General features: G+C 37.4%; 1 protein-coding gene across 6 annotated transcripts in view; it reads left to right on the forward strand.

Annotated features, from left to right (window-relative positions):
- The window catches only part of LARGE1 (LARGE xylosyl- and glucuronyltransferase 1), a 283,712-nt gene that overhangs the window by 31,679 nt on the left and 224,118 nt on the right, over positions 1-27,915 (forward strand). For 2 of the 6 annotated variants that reach the window (XM_027680373.1, XM_027680374.1), the window contains one exon: positions 11,935-12,025. The exons of the other annotated variants lie outside the window; for them this stretch is intronic. In XM_027680373.1, coding sequence (XP_027536174.1) covers positions 12,017-12,025 — 9 coding nt within the window. In that variant the 5' untranslated portion in view covers positions 11,935-12,016. The remainder of the gene's footprint in view (positions 1-11,934; positions 12,026-27,915) is intronic. 6 annotated transcript variants of the gene reach the window in all.

A 27,915-nucleotide genomic window follows, 5' to 3' on the forward strand; every position in this document is an offset into this window, starting at 1 on the left:
AGGATTTAAGTGGTGCTGGTACTGTATGATTCATAGCAGTGGCAAAAGATGGGAAACTAAGGCAGTAATTCTGGGAAGCTTCCTGATATATATGGATTCTTAAAGTAGTGTTCCATTTGTTTAAACAAAAAAAGAAAAAATGGGGTTTTTCCTGTTTGGGGCTGCTATGCAACCTCCCTTCTCTCTGGGACCAGGAGACATGAAATATTGATGCAGTGGGAGATACTTCTGTAGCATCTTTGACAGAGTACCGTGGGGTAGGTCCTTTTATTCCTTTTATGTATGATGTGAGTTCTGAAGTTTTATTCTTCAGCCAGCCAAGTTGAGTTCCCTTAGGAAGTGAAAACTTCATCAAGTACTGGTGGCCATTCAGTTGAATACTCTAATTCAGGAGATAAAAAGGGGAGCTGAAGCTTTGTCAAAATTGTAGGCCTGTATCTGATTCTGCAAAGACAAAGCCAGGCTGCTTCAAAAACAAAAATAATCCCTCACACCTCTTTCTGTTGTCTCAGACCGCCTTTCAAGCTTCAGGGAGTGACAGTCTTACAGCAGGGCTTTGAATATCTTTGCAACCTTATGATGTATGTAGATATGTATGTAAATGAAAATTTAAGATTTGCAGAAGGCAATAAATCTTGTGTCCATTTGCCTTGCAGTTTCTTATCCACAGTTGGTGAGTGGGAGAGTGTATTTCTTACTGGCAGAGCCTGTCAAATCTATAATACACAATTGTTTTAAAGAAAGTGATATTGTAATCCAACTTTCTAGAATGTTTCCCAGTACTAAAAGTTTTAAAAGAAATGCACTTAGCTTAGACTGGAGATTTTGCCAAGATTGGTTTCCCTGTCTGGGAGTTGGCACAGTTATAGCTGTTATTAGATATTCATTATACTGATAGTGCAATACACTGTTCTTTCAGTCATTGAAACTATTTATCCTGATCTCTTTATGTGCAAAATTTTGATCTGCCTGTCTTAGCAGTACATAATGTAACCTTTTTATTCAGATCAAAGACAACTTTCTGGATCTTTTCTTTTTAGATATTTTTGTATATATGTATTTATTATTATTTTTCTTTTAATTGTCAAATTAATTTTGGGAATGTGCAGTGATCCTTGTTTTTCAGGATGAGCTGTTATTCTTCCCTCCTACCTCACACCTCCAGTATGTATGACTTGTGAGTAAGCTTCCATTTCTGCCCTCTCTTCTTTGAAGCTGGCAACCTTGTCTTTGCTTCATCCTGTGCATATGTATGTAGCTGCAGTGTGCATGTGCTGCAGAAGCTGTTTGCCACAACTTCTTTCATGGGAAATTATTTATACAGATGGTTTTATAATACAAGGAGTTGTCTCACAAAACAGAATATCCTATATTTTATACCTATCAAATATGATTGTCTGCCGATGATCAGACGCTCACATATTGCAATTCTTTTTCATTAATGTGAAGATTTTGGGTTTATTCCCTGCTGCAGGAGAGCATCAGAGTATCTGCAGTGATGAAACTTAACTCTCCCTTGTATAGACAGAAATGGTTAGGAATTATTTTAGTATGCCATTTTACTATGCCATAGGTGTCAAAAGCAAAGGGGTATTTGATCTTCTGATCTGTGACAGCTTTGTTACATCTTGGTGAGTTTTATTATTTAGTCATATGAGCAGACATAGTAGTCAGCCTGCCTTCCATACATGGGATATCTGTGTTTAAACTGAGGAGATACGCTTACTTCTCTCACTGATTGCTTAAGCCATGACCTGACAGCACTGGATAGTGACTGCCTGAGCCCTAAGTGCTTTCTTCAGGGGAGATGCTGCAGCAATAATGACAACTAAGTCACCAAGTGCAGTCAGTGATCCAGATATGACCCTTAGTGCCTAGACTAATGCTGTCTGAACTAGAGTAGTGCTCAAACTAACGTTGTCCTAAGTTCTTGCTTAAACATATTCACTGAAGATACAGGCCCTAGACAGTAGACTTATTTCCAGTGACTTTCAGTAGGAATTAATTCCTAATTTATGTCTATGCATTTGAAAATTCCTCCTCTTCAAGCTTAAAAGTGCAGTGTTTCATGGATGAAGTTTTTTTAAACTTCTAAATTTAATTGAAAAACAGGAAAAATCACTAAAATAAAAGTTCTTTAAGATAATGAAAGAGGATAATTAATAATTAAATAGGCAACTGTCAATCTGGTAGTTGGAAATAAAGTACATTTGAAAGATATTCCTTGTCCTTTGTATTACCATAGAGGAAGAAAAATCAAAGTTGTTGGAAGGCAAATTTAAATCTACTTTCTTGCCCTCTGCTCCAATACTGGGCATTGTATATGAGTCTTGAGGCCATAATTATATTTGAGAGAAATACAGGGTTCATTTGTCATCTAGATGCCATATTGTGAAGCTTGAATTCTCTCTGGGAGAAAAAAAGATACAACTGAAGATGCCACTGTGACACTATACCTTTAATTATGTGCATATGCTCGCAAGCTTACATACATATATAAATAGATAAAACTGAACTCTGTACATGCTTTCCAGTCTTCCACATCCAAACCAACATGTGAGAACATAATTTGTGTCTTCTGACTGCGTATGGAAATTGCTGGGCAGAGCCTTAAGAGAATCTGAAACCCATATAAATAATTGCATGAGTGAAAATATGCAAAGCTATGGCAGATAAAAGCTACAGTTAGGAGGTGTGATCACAGCTTCCATGAATAAACAAAACCTAGATTTAGCAAGTGTAGGAACTAGCAGAGTGTAGTCTGTGGGTTTCAGAAATGATGGCACTGACTAGTCCAGGGTGCCTGATACTTGTGCACTTGGCCACTAAAACCTGAATGTGCATGTACCCAGTGCACGTCAATCACTTTCTGCAAGCATGTTGCATGTGTCCACAGGACGGTTGCAGCCCTCATGGAGATTTTTTGGTGCCTTTTTTTTTTCTTCTGGAGCTACAAGCCTTACTGGTATATTCTAGCTAAGCACAGTGGCTGGATGCCACTTGTGTGAGCAGGTGGCCCACCTAGTGGATGAGGGAAAGGCCGTGGATTTTAACTACCTGGAGTTTGATACTGTCTCCCACAACATTCTCCTGGACAAGCTGCCAGCCCATGGCTTAGACAGGTGCACTCTTCGCTGGGTTAAAAACTAGATGACCAGGCCTCAAGAGTGGTGTTGAACGGTACCACATCCAGTTGGTGCCTCGTCACTAGTGGGATGTGAATTTTGCTCCCATTCCAGGATTTCCAATTCCATGTCCTAAAGCAGAGAGCAATAATGGATAGGTAATCCTTGAGCTGAGGCTTCTATAAAAATTTCATGTGTGAAGTCAAGGATTACATACATGGAGACACTGGAGAACTGAGCTGTATTATTGAACATGTCAATTTGAAAGAAATTAGTTTAACTTGATTAAATCTATTCTGTGGGATACTTTCTTTGGCCTGTTGAATTGTGTCAAAACAAGCAGAAATCTCATGATTCTGAGTAATTGTGTTCACACAGCCTCTAGTTAATATACTTGAATTCCACATGTGTAGTTAACATGGATTAATTTTTCTAAATGTCCCCAGGTAGACAAACCAGTCTCACTGACTCTCATCTGTTTACTTCTCGCACTGATTCTTGAATGCCTGGCCGACATGTAGTGAGAAAAATTAGTGTTTCTTCTGTACTCTGTACCAAGGCTTGTCCACAGAAGTTAACCAAGTGAAAATGAGTTACCCTTTATCTTCTTACAGCTGTCAATTTTGTCTTTAATATGGTGCTCAGCCGAGAATACCATATTTGCTCCCATGCTCACTGACCTTTCCTCATCAGCTTACCAGGATAAAAATGTGTGGTGAAAGGCTAGATGGAAGATGCAAAGTAAAAACTCCAAAGTAAATGTACCTATCAGGTACCTGTCTTCTTAATGAACTTTGTTTAAGTGCAGGCACATGCTTTAAAAAATAAACATGAGTATGAGAGAATTTTTGAAACAGAAAGAGAAACAAGATCATGTTCCATATATTTATGGAAGTACGAATTGCAGCCCACTCAATACCTGATTGCTCTGGGACTGAAGACATCCCATATGGAAGAAGAGAGGGAAAGCCAGCCCAGACTATTTTTTGGAAATGCTTCATTTGTGGTTTTTTATTAAGTTATGCTTCTTTTATTCACAGGATAGACTTTTTCTTCTGCAGTAATTCTAAACTTCATGCTTCATTCTATACTTCATCAAGGCGTCTTTGCAGTTGTGTTCCTAATCTGGCAGTTGGTCTTATTTTTAAATAAAAAAATAGAGAATATTATTTCTCTTCATACAGTGAGGTCAAAATAGAAAGTTAGAATCAGAATTGCATGAAATTATATTGCACCCATTTATACAAAGTTTTCTAAAATAATGGTGATGAGATGCTGAAAGTCAGAACTGTACAGCAATGAATGTTGATTGTGTAGAATTGACAAGAGAACCATGAACAGTGGCAGTAACATGTAATTGAAACTGTCCTTACTGGGCTTCATCTGTAATGTCTTTTCAATAGTGTAAAATTTCCCCACTTTTTTTCAGTTCATTTTTGTCTTTTCCCCATTCATTTTACTGTGTTTCTGTACCCTAGAGGTTTTATCAGAAATAGAACTTAATGTGGCATCAATGTGTTGATGTTTGTTTCTTCTATTGCACGTGATAATCACCAACTATCTCAGCAAAGATCTGGGAATAGTTTCTTAGTTGCAGCTGCAGAGGAAGTAAAAAAATAAACGTATTTGTGTGTGTCCTATGTAAACAGCCTTCTTTAAAAAAATCCATTTCTCAGCATCTGTTATAACATAAGAGAATTATTTTATCTTAAAAGGAGTTTTCTCAAGTATGGAAAATTTTTCCTACTGCGACTTCTTTACAGCTATGATTTGTGTCATTTAAAATGTGCTCTTTTAGCCAATGCTTGCTGTATTAATTGTAAAAGGGAAAACTTTATCAATGACCGCCATAACAAGCAGTGTTGTTAGATAAATGTACCTGAGCAAGTTCCCAGTGCTGCAAATTTGGAGCAGAATGAGTTACAGACTTGCTGTGGTTGAAGCATTGGGCATGCTTTAGTGTTCATCTTGGTTAGATTAGTGATGGAAATATAATTATCTTGTTTCTTTAAGAAAATACATGTTGATTATACAGTGGTTTGCTGTAGCAGATGCTGTTCTTTGGGCAATTTCATGGTGTGAATTCTAGGCTAGGTTACTAGAGGGTGCTACAGCAAGGCAACTGGATGCATTGATAAAAGTCCTATCCTCTATATACTCCAATTGAACTTGGAGTCTCTGTGATTTGCGTTCTTTAAAGGACTGCATTCCTTTTATCCTGCTGATGTAGTATTGGAATTGCCTTGCTATGGAGTTTATTTCATCACAGGTAGATGTTGATATCTGGCTTTATTGAAGAATTTGAAATATCCTTTGTAAGGTTAGAACTACTCTTGAAAGTGTAATAGGATACATCAACTTTTAGGTTTTCTAAAATAAGTATATAGTTGAATCAGAAACAGTAATACATACAATATAGTAATACATACAATATATAGCATAAAACCATGGTGATCTCAAGTCAGCTTGTGAAAACTGAGTCAGCTTGTGGAAGCTGTAATAAGGAGTTTCTCTGAACCTTTTTGTTGAGGCAAGGGCTCTCCAAACAAAATCCCATATAAGTAGTGCCATGCTATGCACCGATCACCTTATTTTTAGACTCAGCTCTTCTGAAAATAGAACAGGAAGGAGGGGATGAACAAAAAAAAAAGATAATAGCACAGGTTGCTTCTCAGCTCCCCGATTATAAGCAGTTTGTGGACAGGTGGTCACTGTGTTCTCTGTAACACATGAAACTTACCAATCCAAAGCAATTGTGACTATATGTGTTGTCACTTTTTCCTCTCAGTTCCACTTCTAAATAGATTTAGATTACTGCAGTCACAGACTATTTTGGCTCATTAGGGCCACAGTAAGTGCTGAAGTTTACTACCCGTCTTTTAACTGCAATACACATTTTGAGACCTGCTGATGATAACAGTCAGAAATCCCAGCCAAAAATCTGTGCACTGTCCCTCTACAACCATGTCGTAAAAACTGTTCTTGCCTGGAAGAGTTCATGACCTAATAAAAAGGAAAGTTGGACAGAGGATTAGAGGAAAGCTAGCATTGTCTCATTATGTAGGTGGAAAGTGGAAACAACTGTGATATGACGAAATTGTATAGGTCTTGACCCAGAGTTATAGACAGAACTTATCTCTTGACTTACAGCCCATTGCTTTTTTCTAGAAAACTATCGTTGTTTTTAATCTTAATCTGTCAGTTAAGGACGTTGACAAGGAGTATCTGTGCCACTAAAAATTGCACTGAAGTATAATTGTAAACACTATGGAAGATCAAACCAGAGGAGGAAGTGCTATTTTACAGCTCTTTTATTTGAATTCATTGCTTGATCATCATAGAAATTTCTATACTTCGGTGCCCAAAGCTCTGCTTGTTAAATCACCTGGTCAAGCAAGCATTTCCTATAATCATCATTGTCCTCTCTAAGTACCAGGTCAAACAGTAGCACTTTAAACCTTTTAATGTTATATTTGAAAAAAGACAAGATGAATTTCATAAGTAATCCCTCCTGATTGATTACACATTTCTGACTGTTTTAAAGCCATGTACTAACTTGTCTGTATAAATACTTCCCATTAGAAGTGGCTTTAAAAGTTCTGAATTATGTTTGTTGCCATAGCAATACTCAGTTAAAGATTCATAGAATGGTTTTTTATTTTCTTCCCACTGTAGGGGAATTCACAAAGAAGATTCTAAATCTATCTCAAATACAGGAGATTCAGCAGGACTGTGTGCTTGGGAGATTGTGGGGAGAAAGGAAATGGAAAAAAACAGTCCAGAATTGAAATCAATTTCTGGAGCACTGACAGGATCTACAGTGATGGGAATGCTTATGGCTTTTGGTTGTATCCTGTATTTGCGTTTCAAGGGACCTTGTCTTAAAGCTAAAACTGATACGGAAAAGAAGTGCCTATAGAAGAAATCAGTGTTCTTTGTCTGTTCTTGTTTTCCCACCTAAACTAAGACGTGCATTTGTATTTCTTCCTTTGAGCTCCAAGAACTTGAAATGGTGCCATTCTTCTGTGGATTGTGAATGTAGACTGGGGGAAAACTAGGCTCTGAAATTGTCATTCGTTCCTAATATCTCATCAGCTGTCTTCAAAAATCTGTTTTGAGTAGTCCCTTGTCAATATTTAAATTTTTGTTGGAGCATCAGCAACTGCAACCTTATTAAACAACTAAAATCCCACATAATGCTAAATTTTGAATAGCTCTGATTAAGTTTAATCTGAGTTCTCTTCCCAGTTTCAAGACTAGTAGGAGGCCTTGAAAAAGTTTGCCTTGAGTGTGTTCATCTTTTGCTGACTCGACTTGGCTGGTCATAGAACACTGAACAAAAAAAGTCTTGATTAACTGTTTGTGATACTTCATATTTTGTTATTTAATAATTAATTTAACAAGTGTGGTAATTTACAATGATATCTCAGTGTTTTTATTTCTTCTATGGAGGGTTCCACCTCTTGGAATCTAAAAGAGCTTGTTTGAATTTCATGTGGTCTCAAGAGCAGCTGTTGTTTCTACGTGCCCAAAGAGCTGTAGGAGTGCAACAACGTGGGGACAGTATTGGATTTAGGGAGAAACAGCAAAGTCAAGTTCAATATTTTGTCTGTATCAATTGATTACAGAAGTGTAAAATAGTGTAATATGCATGTTTTCTTTTTTCTTTTTTTTTCTTTTTGATTGGAAGACATAAAGTTTAAACAAATACTACTATAAACCATACTTGCTTTGCTCCTGTTCCAGCACTGTATCTATTTTCCTTTTTTTAATTGGAAAAAGAAACACAACTTCCTGTTGTGCTAGAAAATTCTATTTAAGGTTTTGCAATGTTTTGTTTATTTAAAGGGTTAATGGGAGTTGGGGGAAAACATTAAATGCTACACTTCATGGAAGTTCCCCAGCTGCTATCAGAATCCAGTGCAAACTGAGAAATTAGATCAGTCCTTGCAGCACACTCATGTAATTTTTAAAATCAGAAGGTTGCTAAAAAAAACCATGGAATTTTTAAATAGATTCTTCTTATTTACATCTGGGTTTTTGAGCTGTTATGGTTCAATTCTTCAAGCTCTTAAAGCTCTTGTGATTTGGAAGAAGAAAAACAAATACCGGCAACTTGTAGTAACTGCAAGAGCTGCAGCACTGAGATAACAAAATATTCAGAATGCAGTTCCTCTTCACTTAGACCATAGTTCTGCAAATACATAAACCATGCATTCACTTTAGTAAAGCAAGCAATCTTGTAGAGAGTGGTCAACTCTTGATGATGACTAAGCATTTGAAAATGTGTTGCCAGGATCAAAGCTGTAGCTATCTACCGTTGGTTTCAAGGGCTTGTGGGTGTTTCTTTAAGATACTGACAATTTAATGTACTCTGAACTGATAGAAGACTTACTGTAACATAGGAAATGTGGAAAGTCTGATATTTGTTTGTTTCCAGGAGAAATGTTAAACAATAATCTCATTAAAGAATGTGTGAATCTAGTGCAAGAAATGTGAAGGATAAATGTTGCAAAGTGCAGAAAAGTCCAGAAAATGACTGAGAAAGTGATACTTTTTCCCCGATGAGTTCTAGAAAAGGGCCATCTGTGTCCTAGGTTGCATCAGACAAAACATCGCCAGCCAGGTGAGGGATGTGATTTTCCCATTCTGCTCTGCGCTGGTGTGGCCTCACCTTGAATATTGTGTGCAGTTTGGGGCACCACAATATAAGAAGGATCCAAAGCTGTCAGAGAGCATCCAAAGGAGGGCATTGAAGATGGTGAAGGGTCCAGAGGGGAAGCTGTATGAGGAGCAGCTGAGGTCACTTGATTTGCTCAGCCTAAATAAGAGGAGATTGAGGGGAGACCTCATAGTGGTTTATAGATTCCTCACAAGTGGAAGCAGAGGGGCAGGAACTGATCTCTTCTTTCTGGTGACCAGTGACAGGACCCAAGGGAACTGCATGAAGCTGTGTCAGGGTAGGTTTAGGTTAGGCATTAGGAAAAGGTTCTTCACCCAGAGGGTGGTTGGACACTGGAAGAGGCTCCCCAGGGAAGTGGTCACAGCACCAAGCCTGACAGAGTTCAAGAAGCATTTGGACAACACTCTCGGGCACATGGTGTGATTCTTGGGGCTGTCCTAGGCAGGGCCAGGAGTTGGACTTGGGAATCTTTGTAGATCCAACTCAGGATATTCTATGATTCTAAGTTTTTTGAGCTTGGAAGTTAGCCAGTGTAAAATACAGAAAATCACCAGGTGGGATCTCAAAGCTCAGGCTGCGTTCTTCCTGGTTCATATGTAACTAGGAATTCTTTTCAGGTTCCTAAAGTCATCAGTTGGAAACAAGGCTTCCATCCTACTATAAACTCTGTGAGGGCAATTCCACATTGTAGGAATGGAATTCAATTTGCCTGTTTCTCTCTGCCTTGAGTTGAACAAGAATGCAGTTTGCTACAGAATAATTTTCCCCATCACCTAAGTCTGCAGACATAATTCTTACTGCAAGGCCCCAGTAATCTTGATGATTGTTTCTTTTTACAGTGTTACTGTCAATTCCAGAATTGCAGATCAGAATCACATCCCTGCTTTGTCTCCAGAAAACAAATATGGGATTCAAACCCATGGAAATAAGTACTGGGCCTTTATTATTTGCCTTCTTAATCTTTTAAGATTCTATTTTTCTTTGCTGTAATTGAAACTAAAAGTTAATTCTCAATAAAAGCATAGATCTTCATTCAGCGGTTTTGTGCAGTGTTCGTATGATTGCTACAAACTGAGGGTCAGGGTTAAAAATCACCACCACCTAGGAGACTTAGGAACAATAGAAATGCTTCTCTAAGTGCAGCACTGGTGATGTCAAGTAACAATGTGATCTTTGAAGTATAGGTACTTCCTTGTTTCTGTTGTAGATCGTCCTTATGATACCAGGAAGGAGGCTTCTGCTTCAGGGCCCATGTTTGAGCGCAAGAGAGGCTGAAGATGGGGAGGGAGGAAGGGAATAAAGACTCATCTGGATTCTGGATGTTTCTGAGCTGGTTAAAACCCCAGAAATAAGTTTTGACACTTCTCAGGAATGAGAAAGCACTGTTGCTTATTGAACACTTCTAGCAGGCTTGTGGATGTGGTTTTGGAAGTACTGGGGTAGATCATAAGTAAAAAAAAAAAAAAAAGATGGGAGGAGGAAAGAAGTGGATGAAAAAGTGACTAGATTGGGCAGCAAATGAAAACAGGAAGGGAGAAGGATAGAGAAAGGCAAAGATAAGGCACTTTTAAGTTAGAAAATCACCATGCCTCTTTCTGCCATCTATAAATTATTTTTGAGAAAAATGTGTGATCTGCAGACCTCTCTTGTTCTTTATTCCTTTGGCACTTGGTGCAGCTCTCATACATTTTTCCTACCTTCAGCTAGGATAGAGGGAAAAATGTTAGATTTTGCTAGGGTACGTGAATTTCTCATCAGTTGTTCTTTATGCAGGATCCTACATCACTACATTGTAAGGGTGGAATTAGTAAAGAACCTGGTGAGTTGAAGGCTGGCATATTCAAATTGTTTTAAGAAAATTTCTCCACTAACACAACTTGAGAGTTTCTGGTATTGTTTTAAGGAGGTAAATACAACATGATACTGGAATGGAATAGGTTTGTGAATCTCCTTGTTCTGAGCACTAAAGGGTTGTCCAGTCATAGATGCTTGGTAGTGTATAAATGCTGATCATTATAAAATATTACACAGAAATTAAATTCCATGAATATAAATAAAGTAACCATTTATATCTTAAGAAATTGCTGAATTCAAACAGCATCATTCTAATAGAATGAAATGTGACGTGGAATGTCATGGAATTTTGAAAGTATAAGCAGAATAAAAAATATTTGTCAATTTTTAGAAAGTTTTAAAAGGCTGTTAAATATTGTCAGTAGCTACACTAACTAATTGTTATAAACTGAAGCAGAATGTTCTTTGGATTCCATATAGTATGTTCAGGTGCATGTTTGTGTGCATGTGTGTATATATATATAATTTGTATATATTTTTATTACAGATCAGTTGTTGCAAAATATTATTATTGGATCACGGAAGATAAAGATTGCTGTAGTATTCCCACAAAATTTATGCTTTTTCTGCTGGCATATTTAGCAAATGTGAATTTTAGAGCAGTATCCTTCATGGAAAGAGGTAGAAATTTATTGTTCTGTGTTTGATAGGATGATTTTGATAAAACATGAATGAGGAATGATATAAAATGGAGCTGTGTTAATTTCAGTTTTTATTACAGCTACTAGGGAGAAAAATAACTTTGTCAAAAATAAAAGAATAAAAGAGGTAAGAGAAATAACCACTTCTGTTTGAGCCTTTAAACCTAATACATGAATAGTATTTCTGAAAATCTGGACTCTTCTATTTTTTTTGTCGTAGTATCCTAGTAGATGATAGGTAAGTATGGAAAGGAGTTTTGACCTGTTTGCCTTCATACTCAGTTGACTGAGGGTCAACTTGTACAGTTGGTAACTGAGGCAGCAGTATATTGGCAGTTGGTGGCAGCAACTTTGGGTGTAACTTTGTCAATCGAATAGTGCTATTTTTCTCTGCCGTGCCCTTTCCTTTTGAGATGCACTGTGGCAAAGAAACTCCCAGCTACAAGAATTAACTCCCATCTTGGAGATCCAAGTGTCCTTGCCGATAGCAATAAGAGTTTCCAGTAAAAGAGGACAGGACATGTGATAAACCAGTTGTCAGCCATCCTGTGTACAAATCTGGGAGAATTATCAGCAATCCCAGAGGGAAATGCAAGTTAGCAAGTCAGTAACAATGCACTTTATTCTGCAGGACAGGAGGTGGAAAACTTTCTGTAGGGTAGGACTGAAGAGCCCAAGTGAACCTACAAAGAAGTTCAACAGGAACATAAGGAATGTTAAAGGTATCAGTTTGATTTCCCCAACATTAGTCATGACTACATGTGTCTTGTTCCTTAGATTAAAAATTCTCATTCTAGTGCCAAATTGTAGCCCTGATGTTCTCATCTTTCTGTCTGATACACCTTGAAAGGCCAGGTGCAGTAAGGGATGGTATTGAATTCAGTGATTGCTAGCACACAAGTGCCACTGACAAAATTATTAGGCCTGCTGGACCTTGCAGGCTATACCAGAGCCACTTGCTCTTACTTAAAAAAAAAAAAAAAATCCTTGAAAGTTTCTTTTGGCTGCAACTGTTCACTTTTGAACGTAGGGAAACAATACTGAATGGCAGTGTATTAGTGTTTGTCTATTATAGGGGTCTGTGATTGAATATGCTCAAAAATTTGGGGCAGCTGGAGGTGTGGCAAGTAATCCAGCTCATGGGGTGTCCAAGCACTAATAACCTTAATCAGACATGTGTTTTGTTTTCCATATTTTAACCCTGTATGATTTGTGACACTAGGAAGAAACTGATGGCAGTGTTGGATTGAGGGTTGGACTTGATGATCTTGGAGGTCTTTTCCAACTGGGTTGATTCTATGATTCTGTGACTCAGAACTTCAAAATCTGCAAAAGCATTGTGAAAATACAACTTAGGGGGATTATTTAATTACCTAAAACCGTTCCTGTATTCCAACCCAAAGGAACTTCCGTAGTTACGATTTTATAGTTGTGATAGAAAACAGGTGCATCACTATGTGTTGGTTCTTGCAGAACAAAACTGCCTGGAAGTTATTTCCTTACTTCACTGACATGACCTGTTCATTCCTATTTTATGCAACCATCACATTCTCTTATTGCCTGTCATTCTCAAGGGAAAGTTTCTGGCTGACTAATTATGCCCAGGAGCGTATGGTAGCAGGGCAGCTTCATGCCAGCTTCTAGTATCCTTGCCTTTGAAGAAGTTAAACAGCAACATTCGCGTCTCCTCCTGAGGAATGCATATTATTTCTTTCTGTGTTGCCGGCATGAGAATGTTTTGTGGGCTTGGGACTGCCCTTGGTTAGTCAGGTGGCAGTCTGATTCTCCCATGGTAGCTATGCCTTATTTTTATTTTTTTGATGGGGGGAAAAAAAGGAAGAGAATACTTCAACTTGTTCATTTTTTACACATACAAGAAAAATGTAATGTTGAGAGTGAGAGAGATGGATAACAAAATGAATATTTGTTCACCAAAGGCTTTCTGGAGAAACTGGACAAATGGGCAAAAATCTAAGTTTTATCTTGTGCCTGGATGATTTTCCATTTGGAAAGTTATATTTCAGGATAGAGGTTGTTTCTGGGAAACTGCATGATTCTGGATAGCAAGGTGGGAAGATAATTGGATGAGCTATGTAAGGTCTTCATTACTTAACTTGATATTTGGGTATAATACAGCTTGGCACATTCAGTCCATCCAGGATTCCTGGGGAAATTTGTCTTTTTTCCTAATGCAGGTATCATTTGTATTTTAACCTTGGGAGAAGTAACAATCTCTAGAAAGTCCTGCTGGTTGAATAGCTGCAAAACTAAATAGTACAGGGCTATTGAAAGATACTGTTATGCACAACTTGGAGCGAGAAGCAGAATTATTCTGGAAAAAAAATTGTGGACAAGCAAAGGACTTGTCTCTGCTCATAAAACGGTAATCAACATAGTCAGTGAAGTGCGGTGTAAAGCACTGTGGGACATGCCCGCAGTACTTTGCTTTGCATTTGATAATTTGCAAAACAGAGCTTACTTATTTATCACCAATTCTGTCATACTGTATTTAGCAGGAGAAAGCAATTTGACATTCTCTTGTGGATTGAGTTTCCCTGCCAGATTCGGGATCTAGGAGTCCTACTTTCCTTTCAGGAGGATTTTGTGGTATGCTCTTAATTTGTTTAAAACCATCCAGCCAATTGCTACTGTTGCTGTTTTTTAGGTCTGCTGTTTGTGTTTTTAATGAGGATAGTCAATATAGCACATTATCCACATTTAGCATATTATCCAAATTCTTTTATAATGGGGATTGATTTTTTACCAAAAAACTAGTCACAGGGATTTCTTTTTACTGCCGATTTATCTAGTACTACATTGTGATATTTAAGTTTATGTTGTACTAGTTTATAAAGTCTCTAATAAGATCGTTTGCAAGTACTATTGAATCCATTATAGCACAGTATTGCATAAGATAACAAGAGTAATTTACTCATACATTTTCAGGAAAACATGTTTTGTTCTTCATTGCTTTTATTGGGTTCTTAAAATGTTACAGTTATATGACTCTTTTAGTTAAGTGTTGGGACTGCACAGGATGCTAGATAATCTCATCTTTTTTGTATGGGTAACAAAGAGATGGCAGACATAGGCATGAAGTTAGTCCTTGTGGAGGTCTGTGTATATAACCAAATTTGGAAAGATGGAGTATAATGAAAAAAGATTTAAAAAGTTTTTACATGTTTGTAGGCTTTAGTTTCTGGTTTTGTAGTTTGAAGAACTTCACTTCTGTGCCTCCTAGTAAGTAACACTTCATTACCTGGACAGTTTGCATGAAAAATGGAATGAATTTTCAAATAAAAAATAAATACATAATATTTCAGAAGTATCAATTTAGGGTTTAATGTCCTTTTTTTTTTTTTTTTTAATTCCATGAAGCATAACTACAGGCCATCCAAATCAAGTCAGTAGCTTCCTCCAGCTCAAAATTGTCAAGGTATTTGGTTTAAGAGCCCAATTTAGCTAAAAAGTGTCTGCTCTGTGGGTTGTACACCAAGAATTTTAGAACAAAAGTAAGGTTTCCAGCAAATGTTGAACCATGAGATCTGAGAAATCGGGAAACAAAATCCCAAAGGATGAGAAAGAAATCCCCTTAAGCGTGAACATCCTGCATATGCAACCTGTTGTGTGTGGTTAAGTGCTCTTTAGAATAAGCAGAGTTTTGGTTTAGAGCTGTTTTCCAACATCATTAGGCAGAAGAAATATGTTAAATATGCTCAGTGGTGAAATTTCCATCTCATCTATGAGTCTATTCTATATGATTTATAGCAGCTTGATCCAAATGGCAGCTCATGGGCCAGCCTGGCCTATACCATGATTCCATTTGTCCTCCCACCTTTTCCTCAGAGAAGACGCACGGTGACTCTTTTGGACTTGAAAATCAAATGACTTTCTTTGTATGTGGGCAGCTACTTGGAGCAAGACCTGCTACCACAGCAATACTGTATAAAAAGTGATGGGAATTAAACTGTGGCATGCCTCTCATTATCCGTATCTTCTGTGTTGCAGTCACAGTTTCCCACTGGCACAGCTGACAACTAGAGCATAGGAGTCTCATAGTTGCGATCTGGAAGTATAGCTACAGAAATGGAGTCAGGCAGATTTAAGTTATGATTCTGTAAAGCATGACTTGTCCTCTAATCTGAAAGCAATAGTGGTATAGATAAGGGAAGGAAGGCCTTTACCTGAATAAAGAATAACCATCTGGCTTTACACTGGAGACAGTTTGTGCAAGACTTTTGGCAGCTTCCTGCTTTGTCTTTGGGTGGGCACCAATTGAAGAATTACTTGTGAGGTCTTCTGATCGGTTTCCACCTCATTCATATATAATTTATTTTATGCTTAACTCTACACCCATGAATAGTCCCTCTGAGGTAAAGAGAACAACTGTTGTGTGCCGAAGTACCTTGACTATTGAGCTCATTTTTCCTCCATGCTCAGAGCTGCCCAACACTTATTAAGACATTTGACAGCAGTATGCCAGAATGCTGGCAAGCCTCTGCCTGTACCATTATTCTCCCGTCTTCTTTCCCTTCCTGCATTACAGCCTTATTGTAGGTTCTTCTTGCTTATTATCATCTTTTCTCATGCTGACCCTTATGCTTAGAATTTCTCTCTGATTGCATCAGAAAGCTGTTCTTACTTTATATGTGTTTGCAAACAGTAACCTGTTTTTCTTGACTGAATTCATCTTTAAAACACACATCTTGTGTGTTTTATGCACACATCACTGTGTGCATAAAAGAAAAGAATAGTGTTATGTATATTAAACTAAAATCTATCAATTTCACTGCCTGTTCTGTACTGAATAACTAATTCATGTTCTCTCTTTTTATTGCATATTTTAAGTTTATTTGGACAGAGGTCCCCTCTTTCAATGGTTTGCCAAGTGCCATGTAATTGTGCTTAGTAAATAGCAATAGGGTCATGTTAAATTTTAGCTTTTGCCTTTGATGCTATAACTGTCTCTGGGATCAATACAGCAATATTCAACTCCAAGAGAGGCTCCAAGTGAAAGAGTTACTTGTTCTTGTCCTGTTGGAAAACTTTTCTCAACTCTAATCTGTTGTGCTGTCTGGCATAACTGAGGACCCCTTTTCAGGGAGATCTGTAACTAAAATGAAGAGTTACTGCAGATCAGGACAGAGGTGGCTTGGCAAAGCTGGATGAGATTAGCATACTGCAGGCTTTTTTCTTCAGCCAATGCTGCAGTTTCCTCATTTTGCGTCACTTGCAAATCAATTTAAGGATAAATAAATCTTGGCAATTATAGCATTGTTCTTAGAATAATTTTGATGAGTATTTACTGGGGATTTTGTACTGTTTTCAACCTGGTTTACTAAATCTGTGGTATATTAGCACTGCTGTGTTCCTCACTGACAGTACTTTTCCTTCCCAAACAAGTAATCTGAAACAAGCAAACTTAAGCCTGTAGACAGTGCATCCATTCTTACCAGCTACCTTCTTTGAACTGCTTCAAATTAGTCCACATGTTCCTGGGGTGTCTGCCACAATTTTTTGGATGACAGTGTGAAAGACACAAGAATATTGTGTAATGGTACTTTCTAGACTCTGAAAGATATTTAGGCAATGGGGAAAAAAGTTGTGCTATAGTGATTTTATATAGGTTTTCTCTTGTGTTGTGGGATCCCCTGAGTAATTATCCTGATAAATAGGGCACCATTTTTTTTTATTTGCCAACTGTAGAGGTCTGAAGACTATACGATTAGTGTATAAAGCTATTATGTAAATCCTCTTTGCCCCAGTTTAAGTTAATGCCTTACATATGGCATGCCTGGTAGGGTGAAAATTCATGTTCCCTCTTTACCCAAGCAATGCATAGCAGTGCTGCTCTTGGTGTGTTAGAATAGGAGAGCTGGTCAAGGGGTTTGTAAGTAGTGAAGAAATTACTTTAGTTTTTCATGTATAGGATACAGATGACTCACTCCTTCTGTGTTTTAGCACTGACATGAGACTGTTCTGTAAATAGCACATGTTCAGAAATAGGACATCTCCCACCCCCATTAGCTATGATATCAAGGTAATGTAGCTGTTTGATTTTAAAACAAAAAGCAGGAGTGAGTTTCAGCACTAGTGGCAATCTAGAATTGCAGTCTAGACAAGGGAAAAATTTAATTGCACTTCCTGTCAATAGGCCAGATTACTAGTTATCGTCTAGCTACTATCTATTAGATAAAGAGAAAATAAATGAGGGTGGCTAAGACATAGTGCCAAGAAGATTGATAGGAGATGGACAGAGGGTTTTCTTTTTTTCTTTCTCTCTTTCAGAACAGTATTTCAAGATCTTGCAATAAAGTCTGAGAGTTTCTGAAAGGGAAAAAGTAAGATTGGTAAAAATATCAGCAGTGCGCTGATAGTTGAAGAGTTTGAAAGAAGTTTTGTTATGCTGTATGGATTTTTTTTTAATATAGAATAGTCATGTTGTGACTAAGAATTCCTTGATTACAAAGCTGAGAAAGGAGAGAATCACACCTCTCTTCTGGAAATTCTGGATTCCTACCATATTTACCTGTGTCTCACAATCTGGATGCAGAGGGGCAATAAGAAAGTACCCAAACCAAGAAAGAAATCAAGAAGGGAATGGAAGGCAAGTATGAAGTCCTGCACCTGGGATGGAATTAGCCCAGGCAGTAACAACCGGATTGGGACAGATTGGGTAGAAAGGTTTGCAGAAAAAGGCCTGGGGACCCTGCTTGATGACAAATTGAACATCAGAAAGCAGTTTGTCCTTGAAGCAAAGAAGGCCAATTACATACTGGGTTGTATTAGCAAAAGTGTAGCCAGCAGGGTGAGGTAGATGATTATTCCCTCTGTTTGGTGTTTGTGAGACCAGGCGTGTAATTCTGTGCTCCACAACACAAAAAAGCACAAAAAAGCCATGCTTGCATATATGTAGTGGTGGGCTACCAATAACCTTCTTGTAGGTTTAGAGGACTCTGATACTTAGGCAGGTTAATATGAATAGCAAGATTCTGTATGTCAACTGCCTGTATTGATTGTCCACACTCTTGCCCTGACTCCACAATGTCTGTGTGGCAGCTTACTTCTTTTTCAGCTGAGAACTGAAGTAACTCTGTTTTAGCATAGGGTACAAACGTGTACACTGGTTGTTTCGCAGCAGTTGGTACAAGTTAACTACCTGCCTCATGGTAACCTGTGCATACATCACAGTTGAGAATTAACCTTTTTATTTGTACCTTACAGCAGCACAGCTGCTTTCTGAATCATTCAACTTTACATTAGTGTTTTCCTTATATACTCCCTGCCATGAAAGAATGACCAAAATCCCTTAAAAGCCAGTGATGTGAAGATACAGTCTTATGTATGAAAATATACAATATATTTAAAAGCTCCACAGCTGCTGCATGGACATCCTCTGTTACTTCTTTACACATATTTTGGCTAGATCTCCATAGCCCAGTTTTCAAGTTGAAGCGTGTGCCAGTTTCACAAGTTCTTAAACTTCCATCTCTTTTTGGGATTAATTCAGTGATTCCCACAGGTGAACGAGATTGTTCCTATTTATAGAATAGCCTTCAACACACATTCAGTGCTGAAGTTTGTCACCAATGCAGAAAAGTAGATCTTTCTTTAAAGAAAGTCAAAACACATAGTAAACAACTCTGTAACTCTAAACGTAATGAGAGGATGAGAAAGGAAACATGAAAAAACATACAGAAACGATTGGGTTGTGAATAAAGGTAATCTGCATCTGGCCTGAAAGCTAAATGAATGCTCCGCTGTTGTTTTCAGTCAAGATGATAATGTAGGGTGTGTAGGGAAGGCAGGCTAGCTCTTGGGAAGGGGTATATATAGAAATGGAAATTACCATTTCTGAGGTGAAAGCAAACTGCAAAGAATTTAATGTACTGAAACTGAACAGACCGGATAATCCCTACCTCAGAATATTGAAGTAACCAGCCCATGAAATTGTAAATCTACTGGTTAGGATTTTTTTAGGGTTTATAGATAGCAGGTTGTTTTATATGGCTGGAAAGGGGTAGCTTTGGTGTCTTTTTAAAAACAGAGCAGAGACATCTGCCTGACTACAAACTTGTTAGTTTGATCTCAGTGCATTAGCTTAGAACACACTTTGAGGAAGGGAATGCTTACAGGCATGGAGGTGAACAGCAAATGAGATGAAATGTGCCCAGTTTACCAAGAGAGGTGCTACTACTACACTAATCTGCTATCTAACATTGTAACTAATTTTTAAAAAGGGGTTGGAGTGCTTATTTATCTGGATTTCAGCAAAACATCTGATGCATTGTTACATGGGGAAATACTAGTTAAGATAAAACAAAATGAAGTTTAGAATAAGGAGTGAAAGGGTGGGCAAGAGAATCAATGCAATTGTATTGAATCAATAAGTAAAGCTGAAGAGTGCTAGATAGAGAAAATAATGCTAGAGTACTTCAAAGATGAGATTTCAAAATATTTTAATGCTTTCTTTTTAAGGAAGTTGGCATGAAAAATAGGAAGGCTGAAAGTTGCTGGAATAGTGGTCAGAAGTGCTGGACAGAAAAAGAAGGTGCATAATATGGATAGCATGCAATTGTAACAGTTCTTTTAATATGTTGGAAATGCTGTTGTTTGAAAATGACTAAAAGAGAAAGAATGGAATATGGCTGTCAGCTGCAAGGTGGTTATGAACTGTGTCTGTGAGGCAATCCTAAAGGAGAGCAAATGTGATCATAAAAAGGTTCAGGCAGGAAGGGTGTTTTTGCCAAACTGGGAAATACTGAAACCATTATATTTCTGTAGTGCAGTTCTTACCTGCAATGCTACACATCCAGAACGCTACATGATCTCTTTAGAACAGGTGATTGTAATTTGGAAAATAAGCAGAGGGGAGGAATTGCTTTGGCTTGTCAGGTTATTGAAGTAGCGGCAGAGGAGTGGAATGCTGCTTACTATGAATGCATTGTGGAGAGAACAGCACAGCACTGGGAAGAGCTATGTATGCTGAAAGGAAGTACAGTGCCATTCTTGAGGTCTATAACAAAATTCTTTTCTGGATTATGAGACATTTAAATATTGGATCCTTTTAATAAATTAATAAATTAATCTGTAAAAGATTCAAGATCTTATTTTTCAGGTCTGTTACAAAGACTGTTGTATTAGGGAATGCCCTGCTACGTTTATCTGTTTTCCTAGAATGGATGAGCTTTTCTGCTCTTGGACAATAGGATGTTTCTACTCTTTCCCATTTGACCTGTTAGCAGGAAAAATTACAGTTACAAAGGTAGGATGTTACTTGGCTAGAGATGTGCAAAGCAGATGTTTAGGGCATTATCTGGTTAGTTGGGTTATTTAATTGAGGGAATCTCTTTTAAACTCTGAACTATAAACAGTACTGAGAGAGTTCTTGAATCCCTTCTTCCTGACATTCTCATTTGGCATTTATTCAGGATGGGGAGAAAGCTCAGATCTCCACTTTCATAATGACAACCCTGAACTAGTTGCTTTTCAGACTGCTGTCTGATACCTCTTTACAGATCTTCTGGGTTTTGATCAGTAAAGAGTTGTCATAACTCTGACTAAATTTCTTCTGCTTTTTCGATGGTTCAGTTTTCAGTCTCTTCTAAAGTGAAAACAGTATTTGTTCTGCTAACCACAGTGCTCAATAGTACACCGAGCATGGAATTTAAATGTAAAACAGTTTGCTTCATAAACAGCTGAACTAATGAGGACTGATTGTCTATTGAAATATATCCTGTTATCCTCATCTACCTCTCTACAAAACATTCACAGATACTGCTTATATCACTTACTTAGTAGGAGAGTTAACAACAGACAGAGTGGCTAGTGCAAACCCATTCACATGCTAAAGTTTTGGGTAAAGATTGAGGTGTAATTACCTTTCTTCAGTGGGAACACTCACTTTGTTCTTCTTCCTATGCTTCCTTAGTTGCCCATTTTCACAAAACTAGCAAGAATTTAATCTGTTGAAACTGCTGACACTCTGTCAAATTTAGATGAAATTAGCCAGAAGTCATGAATGGGAAATACCTAGAGAGACAAACATTCCTTTTCACAAGAAATGAAGCTAAAGACCTTCAGAGGAAACAAATCTGCAGTCACTTCAGATCTCAATCATACCTAATAGAAAAGGTGAAAGCCTCTGTGTGTCTTCCATCACAAATAATTTAAAAAACACAGCTCTGAAAAGTCTCATGAGGAAAGAAGGTGATGCAGGAAGCTGTGTGGTGCAGGAGAGATGAGTTCTTATTATGTCTCTTCATCTCGATCCTCTGTGCTAGATACTTGCAGGCAACAAAAGCATTTCTTTGGAGACATTCATGTATCCATCTTATTTCAGACAATAGGAGTAAATGACTGACAGACTTGTAGGTATTTCTAGACAACTGGAAAAAACCTGAGAAAAACTATGGGGATTTATAAAGGACTTGGGTTTTTTCCCAGAGTCTGAATTAAATAGCCAGGATCTGGATCTTTGCTTACTTACATTGTAGCTGTATAACACTGAATTGACTGATTCCACTGGATCTACTCTGTATGTGGTGAAAATTAAGATAAGAATCAGGTACCATTTTACCATTCTGATCACCAGACTCTCAACCAACTGATCCATCTTTCTCTAAGCTAATTGAATGATAACACTGAATGAAAGAGGACACATTTTGAGATAACTGGGCTCAGGAGACTTGCTTTCTCTTTTTTCCTCCCAGAATGGACAAGCTGTTGATGTTCTCTTAAAAGTGCTTATGATACATGAAATATTTAATGTCTTTTGGAATTACATTTCTTTCTCCTAAAAATACTACGTGTATAGTGTGTATATTTTAAAATGTCAAGCCATTTATTGACAGAAGTGTGAACACAGTAGACTTAAACAGGTTGTGTATGTTCTGTTTTATATGAATGAAAACAGAACATACAGAATACGAATAAAAAGTATATACAGAATATGAAGTGTGTATGTTTTTCTGTATCACCTCTGTGCATATTTCCGTGATTCCACAGGTGGGATGGATGGCTTTGGAGGCGCTGATACACAAACAAAATTTTAATTTACCTTAATTTACCTTAAAGAGATGCTGTTTAAAATTTTCCTATTTTTTGAAATTCTGGATTATTTGAAAATGAAAATATTTAAGATAAATTTCGGTTACTTGATTTTTGCAGATTGGATGTATTTCCCATGTTAGTAAGAAACCAGTTATAACTGCAACTAAATCCTTCTTTTCCTACTTGTTTTGAACTTACTGAAATTACCAAGTGACTTGTACTGATTTGGGTATTTTTTTCCCCTCAAATGTTTTTTGCAGCGAAAATCAAGAAGGCAGGAAGTGGGACAATGAGAATGTGAGTCCTTTCATCCTTTTGGTTAGGTGGGAGCTGGATGTGAAACAGTTGAACAAGCAGGAGAATTCCCGGTAGTCTTCCTACACTTTCCTGTAGAGTTCATGTAGCTAATGTTGCTGGTATTGACCATCTTTTTGGCTATAAAGAGAATAGATGTAGTTTAGTACACTATTTGTAGGTTATAATTCTTGTTCTCCTAAATTCTCATCCCACCTCCTCTGTAGATTTACCGATGATCCTAAGTGATCTCTCCTCAGGTTTCCCTTCTGTATGGTGGATGACATTGCTTTGAAAATGCAATGAGCAGCAGTCAGGGGAGGGTAGGCGAGATGGATTTGGGGGTAAGCAGGGGAATTGAAGCTTAATTTTTGAAACAATGTGTATGTTGCAAGAGGAAGGAATCCATGTTCTGTAGTCTTAGGTAAGTATAGAACAGCTCTTGCAGAAAATATCTTCAAAAATTCACTTGCTCTGAAGGAGCAACTGTCAGTCTTGAATATGGGCAGCTGTAATACAGAACCAACATGTAAAATCTAGACTTAGATTTTTCTTCTGTTGACTTTGCTGATACATGGGGAAAGGAGCAGACATAGACTGACTCAGGCCACTTTTCATTTGGAAGGCTTCATTTTCATGAAGGGCTTAAATTAAACTATATAAATATAAAGAATGTATACACACACAATGCATTGTGGGTCTTACAAGATTTTTCATACTTTCCCTTTTCTCTGAATTCATAGACAGCTCTGTATGAATGATTCTAGGAAGAAGGACAGTGAAATGGTAAAGGTGCTTTTCTCCATAGGAATGCTTAAAATAGTAATTGAACTATGATTCTACTTCATGCTTCTGATGAAAAACTTTAACTTGAAAATTAAGGTTGGAATTCAAATACCACTTAGAATAAAACTGAGAGCAAAATGCTGTTTTCAGAACAATAATTTTTAAGGGTGCTCATTATTGCTGTGTTTTCCTCTAGGCCAGTAGCAAAACTGTCATCCTTTTCAGTGAGAGGAAAACTAGGCTTGTACTGGACATTTCTGGAGATCTCACTTTAATATGTTGTCTAAAGAAATATTAGGGTGGAAATGGAAGATTTTCACAGAAGGACAAAACAAACAAACCCTCTCTTCACATGTTTGGGAAACTGGCCAAATACAATGAAGGTTACTTGGATAACCTTTACTCTGTAAGTGCAATGCTGCCAGCTTCTCACATCCCTCTTAGCTGATCCTGTGGACCTTGTTTTGGATAGTAATTCTTCAAGGAATGGGTTTACAAAGCCTCACATGAATTTTTGTAAGATTGCAGATGTCAAAAATCAGAAAAGTTACTGTAGATTTTGTGCACTGTAGGCGAGGTTTTGTACAAAGTGTGTATTGGCCATATCCTTGTTTTGTTTTCAGTGTTCTCCACTACCTGCTTTTAATTTAACCTCCACTACTATTAAATCTGTGTACCCTGAGAAGTGCGTGCAAATCACAGAGGTAAAACACAAAACCTTTCCTTGTATCATCTTATTAAAATCATAGGGTAGATGGTCCAAAAATTAAAAAAAAGAAATGGCTAACAGAAACCTTTCAACAGACAGTTTCAGGAGTGGGTAAGACCTCCTCTGTAGGGACATGCATAAGATGTTCCTCCCTCTTGATAGTTCTTGATTTCAAATGATACAAGAATGAATGAAAGATTTCAATTCGGTAGAAATTGCCCAACACATACAGAAGTTATTAGAGACAACAAAGAGTAATTGCACAAGCCTTGTTTCTTTAGGAAACTTAATTAAAAACACAGGTGAAATTCAGTTTTAACAAGGTAGTATTGTGTATTTTGCTCATGGCATGTTTTTTTCTAAGAAGAATGAGAACATTGTAACAATACTGTAACAGTGCTATTCTAGTTCTCTTGTTTTCTGGAAGTATTTTTTGTCTGTTTGTTTATTGAACCTTACTCCACCAAAAAAACCCCCTATTTTTTTCCTGAGGATTCCTTTAAATTCTTTACTGTTTTTGTAAATAGCTAAAATTGGCTGCATTTGTGCTAGTTCATCTTTTACATTCCTTGTGGACTGGAATGTGTGTTGAGCTTGTAAACCCTTTGGATTACACAGAGACCTAATTGTTTATGCAATCAGACTTTTTAATCATGACACTCAGTTGAAGTGAATATTTAAAAATACACACCATATATAGTCTGATGCCAGAGGCAAGCTTATGCTAACATTGTAATGTGAGAGGTGATGAATAAAAATTATATATGACTAATTATGTATACAAAGGATTTTTCTCATGCTTAATATTGATGCTTATTATTTTGTGCTCTTAAACTGGTTAAAATTTTTATCTGCTGATAGACTAGAAGCATAAAGAAGAAATCCAGTGGATATGAAATTATTTTGCCTCAGAAATTGTCAACAGAGACCTATTCTCTCATTAGACTGTGTATATCAATTTTCTTGCAAAACAGTATGTTTTTTTAGTTTTCTGGTTGTTTTTCAAAATCTTGAGTACTATTGCTGCAAAATATGAGATTTTAAGTTGGCATTGATTGTTTCACTTTGATGAGATGTAAATAGTATTATTGGATTTCCCATCAACTTCAGACTTTGTAGGCACATGTACATGATTCAGTAATGATCAGATAAATGCAAGTAGCCTACTTGATTCCCTCTTTTTTTTTTTTTTTTAAGAAAGGTAATAAGAATATAGATTGCATCCTCCCAGCTTCTACAATGGGAATTATTATACTATTGAATTTAGATGATTTTACCCCATTTATTTGTTTCTCCATTGTTTGAAATACCTGGAAAGAAGGATTGGGAGTTAAGTATGCAGCCCTTTCATTCTCCTCATAAGCCTTAATATTTGAGTCACAAGGGCAGAGAACTTGGCTGGGAAGAGAGTAACTACACAGACCAACTTCTAAACCTTTCAGTGTCATCTTTCAAGTACAGCAGCATCTCAAAGGAATCCTGGTGCTCTTTATGCATGCATCAATTTGGCTGAACCTTACTTTATTACGGCTTTTTGAGTTAACAGTATTCAAACTACTGTGGTAGCAACTGGTAAGTGCTGTAATGAGCAATTTGTAGGAAGCATACTAATACTGACAGGTTTGAAACCAGGTGACTGAAAGGGCAGTTGGATGATCATTTATCTGGTCTCCACATATGGTAAACAATCTCTGTTAACCCCCAAAATAACTCTTGGGCAGCTGCTGCTCTTTCAGCTGTTCATTTAGCTGCTACAAGAGAAGCCCCGGGACTTTCAGGGAATGTTTCTCTAATCTGCAGCACCAGGTACCTCCTGATAGGCCAAAGCCACTCTATGTTGATTCTGTCTTTGTATTTTCATGCCCCAAATCTGACTGCTGTGTAGAACGTGTGAAAATTAATGCTCTCTGTAATTAGGAAAAGGTACAGAAGGGACAAGCATAGGAGTGAGCTGAAGATGGCTGTTTTACACCTCTTCTTCTGTTAAGAGTAGAATATCATTAGAGTCAGGAAAGTTGGTTTTTTTTCCTCCCCTGTCCTAGATGTTACCCTTTTGAAGGAGGTTGCTCCCCACCTCCTAGTATTGTCCTGGCATTCGGATGTAAGGAATAACTGTTCTATTATGAACAAAAATAAATGTATTAACTATAAATTAAGATTAGTAAATTTCCATGTATACATTATACATATTTATTTTTAGAAGGTTTTGTAGAAATAACTTTAATAGGGGAAATCACAGTCCTGAATGATTTTTTTTGTCATGCAAAGGATTTTATTAATATGAATCCATATTTTCTGACTGGAAATAAGAATTCATGAAAAGCAAACCTGAAAAATGATCTTATTGTCAGGATGGGCTTCCATTTTCCCACCTCTGGCAGTTGTGCCCTACTAAGATCATAGTTTTGGGACCTTATGAAAACTGGTCCAAGCAGGTTGTGGTTTTCAGTCTTTCCAGACTGAATTCCCATATAAACATTTTTACAAAATAATTGCCAATACCTTTTATCCTGTTTGATATGCTCCTTAGACAGGGAGATGACTGCAGCATTTATTCGTATGGATAGACTCTTGGCCAATCTTATCATAATTATAACACATGATTTCTACTCAGTAAATCAGTTTGGTCTTGAAGAGTACATGATACTTCTTTCTACTTTCTTGAAGATTGAAACATCATCTCATGAACTCTAGGTTATGTAAATGCTGATATTCTGATCAAGGCATCAGCAGTTTGCCTCTTTAGTTTCAGTGGATCAAAACTGGGATTTGAATTGTAATTTTATTCTAAAAGTTGTTTCTTAGTATCAGAACTGATAAGACACTGTAGAAAATGAAGAAAATAAAATTCTGGTACCCGCTGCAAATCCAAGATTCTGAAGGAAGGACCCAGCTCATTATCTCTACCTAACACTTAGAGATACTGGGTTAGTGTACCTGCTTCTAACTGCTGTTCTAGAATTGACAACTGTGTAAGCAAGGCTGAGGTTGAGGTTTGCAATCCATAAGAAAAAAAAAATGCAAATTTCAAACTCTACTATAACATGGTTGTAAAAAACATGTATAATGTCGAAGTGGTTTTGGGGTAAACCACAACGTGGTTTGTGTTTAGCAATGTCTTCTCCCCCAAGCTGTTCTCACACTTTCCTTCCCTACACTTCATTTTTTTTCCTCCTCCTCTTTAACTTGGCTTTACTACAGGAGTGGAATTTTCTCAATGGTAAAAAACCATTTTCTCAAGGACTGGTCTCAATATCTAGTTGCACTGTTGGAAAGTACAGCTGTATAAAGCCAGATCTAGTGTATTTGCAGTCGTTTTGCTGATCCTTGGGAAATTCTACTCTCCTCTTATTTCAGAAATATGTAAAGGACTTCACTGATGATAGGAAATACTGAGCCTTTTATTTAAGTAGGAGATGGAGAAAACACATACATAGTTTTATTTACAGGTTCAAGGCCAATGTGTGGACAAGGTCTGTGAGGTAGTCGCTTTCTCCCATTGAAAGGTAGAAATGGCCATAGCAAACAAACTGCATCAATTTGAAAATGCAGGGTTATGGACCTCATATGGAAGATGCACCATTTAGTGAAATGGTGTGGTATTTCTCCAGGGCAAAGACTCCAAGTACAAATGTTACAATGCCTATGTTCTTGCATGTTGTAATATCACCCCCATTCAGCACACGCCAGTGATGTAACAATATGCCCCACAGTATGCACTTCATGGTTCCTACTCCTTGTCTCATTGTGGAATACAGAAACAGGGTTTTC

This window comes from Neopelma chrysocephalum, unplaced genomic scaffold, assembly GCF_003984885.1.
Source record: "Neopelma chrysocephalum unplaced genomic scaffold, ASM398488v2 Primary Assembly neopelma1_59, whole genome shotgun sequence".
NCBI lineage: Eukaryota > Metazoa > Chordata > Aves > Passeriformes > Pipridae > Neopelma > Neopelma chrysocephalum.